This window comes from Vanessa tameamea, chromosome Z (genome assembly GCF_037043105.1).
Source record: "Vanessa tameamea isolate UH-Manoa-2023 chromosome Z, ilVanTame1 primary haplotype, whole genome shotgun sequence".
NCBI classification, from domain to species: domain Eukaryota; kingdom Metazoa; phylum Arthropoda; class Insecta; order Lepidoptera; family Nymphalidae; genus Vanessa; species Vanessa tameamea.
In genome coordinates, this window is record NC_087341.1 from 325,860 (window position 1) to 338,897 (window position 13,038).

A 13,038-nucleotide genomic window follows, 5' to 3' on the forward strand; every position below is an offset into this window, starting at 1 on the left:
CAATAAAAAAGGTTATCCCTTTCTTAATGACCCAGGAATTTGTAAAGAATATCCAGAGTAATTAGTACTGAAATATCCGACTCTAAAATTCGTGTAGTGCTTGTAAATATACAGGTATACTATATCGGAGCGCAGCGCGCATCGATCGAACGAAATTCCGAGTAAATTTAATCAGCACCTTATTGGCAGAATCATATTTAATATAATTAATTTATTAACAGCACACGGCATACGTACTTGACGACATCGAACAATTATTTATTTATTAAACCGCCTACTCAGGACGACTTGTCCCTTTTTGTTTGTCACTTTTCTTAAAAGACATGACCCCAAAATTGCTGAGATTTAATATTCATAATTTTAATGAATGGAACTTTTATTTATGGAATCGTGCGCGTGTTTATTATATTTTCGAAAATAGATTACTTGAACATCTCCGGATTAGTATTAATTTTCAGCATTTGACCGAGCCCTTTGCTTTTTACTTGATGACAAGCTGTGATTATGTACGCTTTTATATGATGTCACTTTAACGCGATCCGTTGATGCCTTTTGTTGACATTTTAAAATATCTTTTTTGCGTACTTGGTTGTATGCTTTCTGTAAAAAGGAGAAAGTTAGGCCGTTGACTCTGAAACCGAAGTCCTTAAATATAACGTACAAAGTCAATACTGAAGAGAGTCGCACGTACAGCATACGTAGTACGGGAGACATGCGTTTGCAAAAGACAGGCTCTGACAAAAACCATCTTAAACTTGTTGGAACACACACTTGAGCAATATTTCTGACTGACCATACTATTTTACTTTTCTATGCGGTCGAATATAATAGTGTTTCTGCCAATAGTACAAATATAGGACATAGAACGGCGATAAACCTAAATAAATGACTACATTAAATTCCCTGAATTTTAGTTGTATTCAAAGTTAATGACACAACTAGAAAAATAGTTTTTGACTATATATCCTCGAACTAATGCAAGGAAAATTATCGATATATTTATGTGAATCTATTTTGGGAATTTTTTCAACAAGGCAATATCTATCTCATTCAAAATTCGCGACGTTGGGGCTGCGATTAGGAACATCCGGGGATGTTAATTTCGTTCCCCTGGACTTACGTCGGCGACGTTGGGGCTACGATTAGGAACATCCGGGGATGTCAAACTTTTCCAATTTCGTAGCGCTCCCAACCGACTCGAGAGCTCCTTACTCCTCAAAACCTCATACGTCTTCACTTCATTACATTTCTAATACAATTCATATTATTCATATTATTTCACGTGCTATGTGGTTGTCATGTTGTTGTATCACAGCTCTTAAAAGGACGGTCCGATTTTGATTTGTTGTTTTTTTCGTATAATAGGTATCTATTGAGTAAACTAAGAGATTTATCTATATATAAATTTATCGAATTCGACCAATCTATCTAAGCTTTTTGTCAGCAATGAGCGCAGAATCATGTTATTACCTTCTGCCATGATCTTACATCAACCGAGGACGACATAACATGAAGTAAAATATTCACTAACAGAAAAATCCTCTTTAGTTAAAAACGAAATGTCTGTTCGACCAACCTAATAGTTTGCTATTTCGATCAAGACTTTCGGAGATGGCGAGATGTACTCGTGCATAAGAAAGGAAAGTGGCCGCCGACTAAAATGTGTCAACACAGAGAACAGGCGGAGCGACCGTTTGTTGAAATCATACATTTGAATAAATTCAAAAAATAAAACTTCAAAAATTACTATATTTAAAAATAACTCGATTGATGAACTATGCTACTGCATTTATACATCGTGCTTGTGTATTAGCGTAACGTAAAATGCCGTTGCGTCAGCTTCGGAATTTCGCAACTTATTTCGCAAGTATCTCCGAGAAGATCGCAGAAGGCAAGCTTGCGGAAATACTATTTAGATTGTTAAGTTTGCCGTAAGTATTTATAAGACTTGTCTATAGTAGTTACTAACTATTTAAAAGCTGCCGCCTGATTTACAATAATGGCGCCCGTTAGCGGGTGTGTGTGCGTGCCTCTTTACTTTCGAAGAGCACGTTTGCAACGAATTCCACATACTGCTTGTATGCGGCGAACAGACATGCAGGTTTCTTCACCCCCAGCTGAAGTTACTTTAAAGGAAGGCGCGCTTAAATGAGTGGGAGGTGCTTACACGTATGATATCTTAGTGTGCGTAATACGACGTTTATTTGTTAAGTTTATATTATAAAAACATTATCTTTTTACCGTGGGCGGTGGAGTGAATAGATCTATAAACATTTCCCTCGCGACTCGTGTCGCTGGTAAGTCTCCTCCGTGACAGGACGTGTGACGTAAGCGGCGGGACTGACGTTGCTTTCGGGTCATAATGAGGAGTTCCGGACTGTGGAGTCGCTCTGACACAGTCGCCGTCCCAATTACAATTTTATTAGGCATCTCATCTTTACATGTGCACGACATGCAAGACGTTAGCTGCCCATCCATATTATATTACTTATATATTTTATCAAACAGTGGGAAATTGTAATATTGAGTTCATAATGTCTCTTCAAAATTTCATGTCGTTTGCTCATTTTGTTATTTTACAATACATGTATAATTAAAAGAAATCTCATTGATATATTAATGTTTTAATAATATTAATTATTGCTCTCGAAGGGCATTTATATAATTTGTCACATCAGCGTCAAACAAGTCTCCTGTCTTAACTTTGAAATGAACTCTATGGAGATTGTAAAATATAAGTTCCAGGATGATGGCATGTTTGCTCGAAGGAGTGCGCGTGCGTGTGTATCCACACTTTGCGTAAATTAAATAATATTGTTACATCATTAAAGTCCTTCGTTTATTTATTAGCGATAACACCCAGACGCAGCCTCGCCCGCTCTCGGAGCCAAACGCCTGCGACATTTCTTTTCACTGTTTCAAGTGGAAACATTAAATATGAAACATTTGTAACTTAATCAAACGAATTTAAAAAATTGCCGAATATTGTTTTACCACATTCATAGCATATTGAGAACACAAAACTCTTCTGAGATTCTAGAGTAATCTACTTTTTTTATTTTTTACTTGAGATATGGAAACGGTCACCAGGTGAAGTGATATCTTACAGGTTCAAAATACAAATGTTTATTGAAATGATTGTGTTCCAACTGAAAGTTCTCGATACTACTAAAATCCTTCTAGGTTACAAACAATGTATCGGCTCCCGGTCGCAGTCGGGGCGGGAATAGCTGAGGGGGCTGACGTATCGTGTATCAAATATTGCGAGACAATTGATTCCAACCCAAAGGATCGAACAGAAACAATCAAAAGTGATTAGCTGGAAATCGAACCCGAGTTTGATGCAAATATTAACAAATATTATGAAAAAAATACAAAAAATAATTCATCTTTCATATTGACAATGATATTCCTGCACGGGTTTGAAAAGGCAGGTGTTCGATGTCTATGAAAATACAGTCGATATAATATGTACATGTCTGCCGACTCCGCCGTCGTTCTCGAACAACTAAACTTTGCTGACTTCAGACGCCCGGTTCCTTTACAGAATTATTAATGCCTGTGCCTTTTTCCCATTACGTAACAGTCTAAAGGCCAACCAAACGAGACGCATTCACTGGAAAAACTTACATGATATATTTTAACGATTTTAAACTAAGAAAAAAATAAATTGTTTTGAGAATTCATACGGAAAATTAAAATATGTTTTATCCACCTACTGTTTTATCCACCAAAGACGCCCGCTCGACCAGTACGTACACCCCGTAACTGGGTGAGCGACCGACAAACATATATGAATGCCCATTTCATTTGGCTTACCTCACCTCAATTTTATTACGCCACGAGCGCGCGCCCTACACGCCAGCGCCGAAAATTATGTGTTTCTTTCCTTCAGGTTAAAGCATTTTTGTAATATTAAAACCATTGAATTATAATCTAATAAAAAGTAAATGTCGACTGATACGACAGTAATAGATGAAATATTTTTTTCAATAATTAGCTGTTCTCAGTCGGCTGTCGATTAAAACTGCCAGCCATAGAGCCGGGTCAATGAAATCAATATAAAATGTCAAAAGAAAGCTAACAAAATAGAATGTCATCGTAAACTGTTTTGATGGAGGAGGGTAGGTGAATAAACTGCAATAATAGGCCACCGACGCGACCGTCTGGCGCCCGCCTGTCGCACACGGCGCTGGTCGAATGTGTGTCAGTCCACGTAAAGAGTTCGGGCCTACCTTACGATTAAAATAATTGTCATTGTATCACATTAAACTGTTCAACAAATCCGCGTGATATACATACGATATTTACATTCAAATTTGGCGCCCGACAAGTCTTGTAAAAATGACGAGGAAAGAATTTTATTTCGTAATCATTTAAATTGCTACGTCGCTAGCACAGTAGACAGTTTAATAACGAATAAATAGAAAACGTATCCATCCGACTAACGTAAAATGCTTTGTTATTCTGTTTTAAACGTGGCGGTCTTGTGATATAACTTGCGATAGGGGATAATTTTTCTTATGCAAACTGGTTAGCGGCTTACATTCCCGGCGACTACCACTGCCTGTATTAAGGAAGAGGTTACTTATAAATAGTTCTAATGAAAGTCCTTTTCTAAGAAGTGGGTCCGTGTTTGGTACCGCAGTGTTATGTAACCGCCGCTCGATAGAGTCTGCTTCGGGACGGCACGACGGCTACTGACTTACGGCGTCTGGCCAAGACTGCGCGGAACTAAAGAGAATCGCTTACCGGAAAATTGTTTCATTCCCCTCACTAATTTTAATGATGTCCCGAAAACACAATGCGAAGTAGATGCAAGCAGTTCGCGTCCACGATGTGCTCTGCCTGAGTTTACTGCGCGCGGTACAAATGTACAATCGACAGCAGGCGCTCTTTGAATGACGTTTATAAAACTTATTTAGAAACTCGCTCTATACAGATTCAAAGCACTTCAAACCGATCTTCGGCTGAGCGCTCTAATCTCTTGAAGCAAGTATTCTCTTTCACCACTTTACAGCTTAAGATCTCCTTAATGCTCTAGTACTTTGAAAATCAATTTACAAAACAACTGCCGTATCGCCGCGTCCCAGATAACTACATTCACGACTTCGAGAAGACAATAACGTTAGAAATTTAATAAATATGAAAATTCCATTTGAATTCAATCACATCTCTGTAATTTAGAAGCGGACACGTGAGATACAGTGAACTAATGAAAGAAAGCAGTCGATCAGCTGTAAGGTTAAAATAAATGAAAATAAGGTTCGTACAGTTGGCGCAAGTACCACTATGTATGTAGGGTGGCGGGTGGCGCAGTGTTACGTAACGTAGCCAGCTCTGTACGGCACTTACAGTGGCTACATTGTAAGGCTATGTACATTCGAGACCATTGTATCGGGAGATTGAATTTAACTCAAATTATTCGTTAAACGCTGCGAATTTGTAATACGGAGACACAAATAATCAAAATTCCAATGGATATTAGGACTGCCCGTTTCATTGGCTCAATAGAAAATAATTATCAATAAATAGATATAATTTCCCATATAGATAAGTTCGGATTGACGTATTTACATATCCTAGGTAATTTTTGGATGCTGATTTAGATAAAAGAAATATTTTAAAAAGGCCCGAGCTCGATGTTCCAAGTTCTAGTTGATAACGTAATGAGAAATGTTGAGTGTGAAACGGTTATTTTGAAAAGGAATTGTAAAAAAAGTGAACAACGTGTTGAGGTCGTTGTTTCACAAATTGAAAAGTTCATGCAATGACATTTGTTACAGTTACGTATACCCCACCATGGAGGAACTGTCGAACCAGCTCAATTACGTGATGGTCCACTTCGCCATCAAAAGTTTCATCGGCTTCGGCGTAGGCGTAGGAGCGAACATCCTTGCAAGATTCGCTCTCATCAATCCTGAGAAAGTAAGTATTTTAGTACATAAGCTTAACTTAAAATTGTCAATACTGAGATACGTCGTTTGTTCCGGCAGCGGAACAACTGCTACTCCTATTGTAGAGTTTATCACTCCCACAGCCAGACAGTGACGAGTATTGATAAGGTTTCGGCATGCCTTGTGTTAACAAAGCCTGCTGGGTGACACGCGAGCCTATTCATTCGTTCCGATGCCGCTTCAACCAAATTGGAAAGGATAGTAGTAGGATAATTGAGGCAAAAGTTAATTGAAAATAATCCTAAGTTTAGAAAATAGAAACCAACTGCGGCAGTTGTGATTAGTTGGCAAAGTAAACAGAAATGGTAAAGTCGGGATGTTCCAAATTATTTCTGTAGGTGGAAATAAACTTTCACGATCCAAGTATTTCGTTCTAGATTCATTCATGACGACTGGGATACTCGCTTAAAATATAATCTCATCTTACTATAAGCACAGTTGTGTTAAGTCTGGTCGCGCACAGATACGAACACGTTCACATAAAATGTAGCCATTAGTAAGCGCAAGACGCTTGGCAACCGTGACAGCTCGGAATCAGGCCAAATTCGGAAATTGCTATTGCACACTAAACGGATCTTGAAATACTTTATTAATTCGTCGTTGTGGTACGAATACCTCGATATTCCCATCGATAGCAAGAGCAGTAGTCCTTTCAAAAGTTTCATAGCCGTTGTAAATAGCTGCATAAGTTTATAGTTGGACATGTAACGCCATCTATCCGACGGCTGAGGAAACTAAAGTTTGGTACGTACCGGCAGCGGTAATTATAAATTTTTAGGTCCCGATGGGATTTCGACCAACCGACTTTTCCTACATATAATTTGTAATGACGGTTGGTGGCTAATTCTTATTTAACTGTTAGGTCGCGACGAAGGTCTAAATACAAAAATAACGATTTTCTATAAACTTACACATACACACACAATTTTATCTCTCTGCTCTACTTATCGAATTCTCTGTACAACACAGTAAGATTTTAAAAAATATGTTGGAACGATTTTTTTTTAATGTTTTAGGTTGACGCTCTAGCCTTGATCAACTGCTCGTCCACCCAAGCGGGCTGGATCGAGTGGGCCTCGCACAAGATGAACTCACGCGCGCTGCGTTCCCGCGGCATGACGCCCGCCGTAATCGACTACCTCATGTGGTACCACTTCGGCAGGGTGAGTGTGCGGACAGGCTGGCGTTATCTTGGTACCTTGCTAGTATGTTCTGCGCTCTCTCGCATTGCGGGTGTTTTGTCCATATAATGTTTATGCGAATCAGGCCAATGCGAAATATTTGTACACCAATAATTGTATGTCGTGTCACCGAGAACACATGTGAATATATTATTTTGATGTTCCTCATGAGCTCGCTGTTCCTTGTGCATGGATGGATGTTTGATTGAGTGGTTATTTTTATGTTTCAGTATAGTCTCTGTTTTTGTTAATATTTTATAAAGTATTTTTCTGTATTGATTCCTGGCAGCCTCCCATAGCTGGAATATTACATTTCAAAATGCGAAATTCAGCTCTGCAAACATGAAACGTCGACTGGTGCAGTTTTCGAATATCATCTTATATTCGCGTGCGAGTCTCGTCTACTGCAAAATTGGAATATTACGCATAGGAAATCAACACGTCATTCCTCGTTACCGAAGTTTAATAATAATTGTTTTAAACGAGTTCGAAGCGAGTGAGTGTGTCAAATTGATATATAGAGTTAATCGGTGCGCGGTGGTGTGCAGTGTCCCGAGGAGCGCAACCCGGACCTGGCTCAGATGTACCGCACGTACTTCCGGCGGCACGTGAACCCCGGCAACCTGGCCATGCTGGTGGAGAGCTACGCGCGGCGCAGCGACCTCGGCATCGCACGCGACTCCGCCTCCATCCGCGCGCCCGTGCTCAACCTCACGGCCGCGCTCTCGCCGCACGTCGACCAGACCGTCTCGTTCAACGCGCGCCTGCACCCAGCCAACTCCACCTGGATGAAGGTACGCGCCGCACTGCCCGTCACTCGCACTCTACGCCGCCTCGTGCGTCTGCACGACCGGCGCGTCTCAATGGCGAGCTGCTCTCATACTAGCTTTAATTTCGTGCTGATTTTATTGTCGGCTGAGACGAGCGGCCTCACAGTTAAACGCTTGTTTTGATCCAGTATCGCCGATATCAGGCTCGAAACGATGGCGATGGTGATACTGTCCCTTGATACTAAAAACCGTAACATCGACTCGGATAAGACAGCAAAATGACATCGTCGCACTGACGTTCACAATAAGCCCCGCTGTGTACACCGCTCTTAAGTTGGAGTACCGCTTCGCATGACCGCTGTGAGGATAAGTCAGTGTAGTTACAGACGCGAGGGACATCACGTTTTTATAACATTTAGATTTTCTGCTATGAGCTGTTGTTTGAACTTTCCAGATATCCGACTCCGCCATGGTGCTGGAGGAGCAACCCGGCAAGATCTCGGAAGCCTTCCGCCTGTTCCTGCAGGGTGAGGGCTACGGTAAGTGAGCTGATGCGGCACGGACGCATCTACGTGTTATAACCGATCATTTTGAGGTATTGCCAATTTGAGTATTAAATTAAATGTTGCCATACTTTTTTATATCAATTATATTGTATGAAATTGATTCTTGCATAAGATTTTTCTATTATTATAATAATGTAGGTAGGAGATAAATATTACAACTAGTTTTTGTCGCGTATAGCATACACTTATTTTAATGTGAATGAAATTGTATTTATGTTTCTGTTACTGAGCAGTAGTATTGATGTTCATTGCTCGTTTTGCTCCACGAAATGAACAACGAGAGGTTCCAACAGTCATTGTATTGTACGGCTGGAGGCCGAGGTCGGATCCCGAGAGCCCTTGTTACACTACACTGGTCTCATAATACGGAAATAGTTATCTCACTGTACGATATCTAGTTAGTGCACGCGATGACGCTTACAACCCGACCAATTCGAGAAGTCTGCGATGCAATGCAATTGGTGTTTATAATGCAATCGGTCTGAATGGCTTCTTTCTTTTCCACCGTTATGTTTGAGCCTGGATTTGCCTTGAGTTAGCGGCCCCTGACATGGTACGTACTAGCGGACCGCTTGCTATTATTCGTCAACAACTTCAATAGTTTGTGTGATGGTTTATTGAGTATTTTCATATTGTACACTGTCGTCCGTAGATTTACTTGTAACATTGAAATAAAACGTTTTTTAAGTATCGGCTTGGGATGCTGTCCCCTTTTGTATATTATATGTATACACATCGGAACCGCCGCCGCCTTTAAACGCTTGCGTTACAATGTTACGAATGAATAAGTCTCGAAATGTTTTATTTCTGTTTATATCGCTAGGCACTATGAATAGTATCGTTTAGTATAGTATGGCCACAGACGAGCTCGCATTCCACTTTGTGTTGCCACCACATTTCGCCCGCGCCGCCCCCGCGCCGCCCCCGCGCCGCCGCCTGCCGAGCGAGGCCGGCGGTCGTGCGCGATGCGCTCTAGTTCCGCGTCTACATCGAATATTCAAATGTCGCCCTGCAGTACCTACACTTATTAATAATCAATTATTAGAGAACTGGAACATCGTTTATCTACTTAAAAATTTAACGTCTTCAAACAACTCGAGCGATTACGATGTGTCAATGAAATTGTTTGAGGTTATATTATTCAATAAAATGGATTGGAAACTGATTGGGAAAGGAACAGATGACCAAATTGATTTATTTTATATAATTGGATTGAATTCTGTTTCTTTAGTAAAGCGAATTGACTATTCATAGCAGCGTACAGTACGTATGACAGCAACCGCGTTGTTTGTTAACGCGTTCATACGCGCGGACAATTCGAACGCGATACAGAACACCTTACTAGTTTGTCTCTTAGATTCTACGATAATCAGCTCTTTACGTTTGTAACCGTCTTATTAATAAACGACCCTAAACATACTCGGCTGCCGGTTGTGGTTGTGATCGTTGAAGTATTTTTATTTGTAACGAGTTATACGTCTCGCGTTGGCCTCTTGCCTGACGCGAGTATATCCAACGAAACAGTCGAGTAACGTTTTCCCTCGCACTCGCACCGAGTCCGGCCGGGTTGATATCTGTATACAATATAAAATATATTACAGTATAATTTACCGCTTTATTTACATTTATTCAGAAATATCGATCGGCCGGGCTGTGCGCTTAAATGTAATGTCAAGTTTATCAATAAGACGGTAAGTAGTTGCGAACACCTGTTTTGCCAAATGTTTATATTTTAGACACGCTTTACTTTTATACGAGTTTTGTACACCACGTGCCCGCGGCGAGCGACCGCCCAGTGCGCACGCGTCGCTCGCCGCGTCGGCGCGCGCATGTTTGATGTTCTCCTCTCTGTTCCCGCTCGTAGCCGTGTTGGCTCTGCACAAACTAGCATCGACCGTGAGTAGGCCCGCCTCGGTCGCCTCTATCGCCTCTATCTCAGCCACGGAATAGCCGGTATTTTGTTGTGAGCCTTGTAGACAAAGTAAGTTGTTTGGATACTTTATTTTCATCCTTTTCCTTTGGACGCGTTTTATCTTTAACGGTGCTACGTGCTAGCGAGGTATCAGTAGCGCTGCTCGTATGTACTTATGCGAAAACACGTCCAAAGGGTTATATTAAATCGGCGCCACGTATTCGTGTATTGTAAATCTTTGTAACTTAAACACAAATTACTCTTCGAATACCCGCCATTGGACTACGTCGGATGTGTGACGCAGATATGGAACGTTTACTGAAGTAGGTCCCACCGTCCACCCGCACTCGAGCCCGAGGCGCCCTACCGGTGTCCGAACGCTATCGTCACGGCTCGGTACTGTTGGCGGACGGTCGGCCTCACTTGCAGTCGCCATGACACACGCGTCACGTGGCTGCTTATAAAATGAGTAGACTTCACGTGACACATCGTGTCGTGCGCGTCAGTTTCATTTACACAAAATGTAAACACAACAAAGTCGCATGATGATCTGTGACCGCGTTTACGTTACTGTTGACACAGACTAAATAAAACAGCCCGCTAATACTTTAAGTTGACGTTTTGTTTACACTTTGCACAACTTACAATGTTACCAAACTATAGTGCGCACGCAGTGCATGTTTAAGTTATATTATTATTTTCACTAATATCAAAATGTTCATAGATGTGTTTTCATAAATATTGGGTCCTTACAATTTCTAACGTGACTCTGTATACTGCGAGGAACTACCTCGCTGAGCATATCATAGAAGAGTCTACATTAAATAGTCTTATAACTCGAAAATAACTACATACGCTTGTACGCTCCCGAGCTGGCTTGCTTATTTAAGCGAAATACTAGCGACTGGGACGCGAGTGACCTGTGCCCTGTAAACACCCGATCATCGCCGTGGCGTTGTCGTACTAATATTGCAGTTGAATTTCTCCTCAGCGATACTAATCGTGGTTGGTTTGTGGTCCGCAGTGGCGCCACTGTCGCCGACGAAGATCGTCGCGTTCCGGCGACTGTCCGACGCGGGCCGGCGCCGCGCCTGCCGCCACTCGCCCGTCATCCGCATCACCGAGAATCCCATCTCCGAGGCGGTCGTCTGCTAAGCTGCCGCCCGACCTCCGCCACCGCCCCGCCCCGCCCCGCACCCGCACCCGCACCGCGCACCGCTCGGCTCGCGCGCGCTCACAACACGTTTCTTGCACATCGTTTTGTTCGTTCAAGCGTTCGTTCGAAAGCGTTTAATTTCCAAATCTCAACAAGCATATCTGATTTTCGTCAATTAATAATTTTTGATCGATTTATATTTTGGATTAAGGTTGAGTTTACTCGTTCGGATTAGATTTAGGCGACTCGCTTGCGGCTCGAGTAGCGATACGTATAGGAGCTTTAATTATTTATTTTAATTTAATTTAGTTAAGTAGGAATACCGCATTCCCGTCGAAGTGTTATGGAGGTCGGTAGAGGTGAACGGTAAGGTCCGCTGCTGGAACGTATAATTGTAAGTGTACATATGTCGGAGGGACAACAGCTTAGGTTAGGAAGGACGAGAGTGACGCCGGAGGGCCGGCAGGCAGTGGGCGAGCGGCTCGGGTCGACGCGCCGTTCTATATCACTACGGTAACTTTTGAGACCATTTTACTACAATCACGATTAATCTATACATTAACGTCGACTGCTCGTATACGACATACGGAGTGCGCAGGCGGACACGACGACTCTCGCGCCGCGGGCCGGCGTCTGTGTCTGTGCTGTGCTGTGTAAGACCAAGACATTTTTGACGATTCATTGTTCGAAATATTGTTATAGTTCGCAGATTTTTTTACAAGTAATAATTTATCAGGTGTCAGGAGCGCGTTTCGTGGTCCGATGTTCAATACCGAGGCCAGCGTCCGTCGGATCAGCATTCGTTATTAGTGGAGCGTGTTTCCCGAGGCGGACACGTGTAGTTGTGCGCACTCGCTTCGAGCAACCGAGAGTGCGACTTAGTGGGAGCCGTTGGTTCCTCTCGTAGCTATTCCGTAGCTATTCCGTAGCTATTCCGTAGCTATTCCGTAGCTAGTCCGAGTAGTGTTATCGCCGAGTGACGCGAAGCGACGCGCGTTCGCGAACTACTTTCCCGGCAATTCTTGAAGCTTCGTAGAAGTACACTTATATAAATATTATAAATTAATTTTTAGAATCTCAATTTCCTAAGCTGTTTTGTTTTTATATATTATGTTAACTTGTGTGACTTTATTATGAATACAATAAAATGTGATTTTATAATAATTAATGGCGTTTCATTTCCAGACACCGACCGCTCGACGCGGACCACACGTTCTGAACGGTGGTAGCTTTATGTTTAAAATGATTCTGTGAAATGACAGTAGACAGTCAAGTGTGATTGAAAAAGCCTGTTTTGACCGATACCTTACACTATGTGATAAATGATACACCAGCAGTACTATGACAGACGGATATATTTATAAATCGTATGCTAATATACAAAATATGTGTTATAAATACGTTCATATATTGAATATCAATTCACCGTAGATTACGTAACGCTCGATCACGTGAAGAGAACGAGTGAGTAAATACAATCTAACGTACGGTAACAC

General features: G+C 41.8%; 1 protein-coding gene across 4 annotated transcripts in view; it reads left to right on the forward strand.

Moving 5' to 3' along the window:
- LOC113403975 (protein NDRG3) overlaps nt 1-12,704 on the forward strand; it is a 72,285-nt gene extending 59,581 nt beyond the window's left edge. For 3 of the 4 annotated variants that reach the window (XM_026644681.2, XM_026644679.2, XM_026644684.2), the window contains 5 exons: nt 5,787-5,928; nt 6,974-7,120; nt 7,687-7,932; nt 8,363-8,447; nt 11,411-12,704. In XM_026644681.2, the coding sequence (XP_026500466.2) occupies nt 5,787-5,928; nt 6,974-7,120; nt 7,687-7,932; nt 8,363-8,447; nt 11,411-11,541 (751 nt within the window). In that variant the 3' untranslated portion in view covers nt 11,542-12,704. Of the gene's footprint in view, nt 1-5,786; nt 5,929-6,973; nt 7,121-7,686; nt 7,933-8,362; nt 8,448-10,338; nt 10,456-11,410 lie in introns of all 4 variants that reach the window. The other variant, XM_064220536.1, reaches the window with a different exon arrangement.
- The last annotated feature ends 334 nt before the right edge of the window (nt 12,705-13,038 follow it).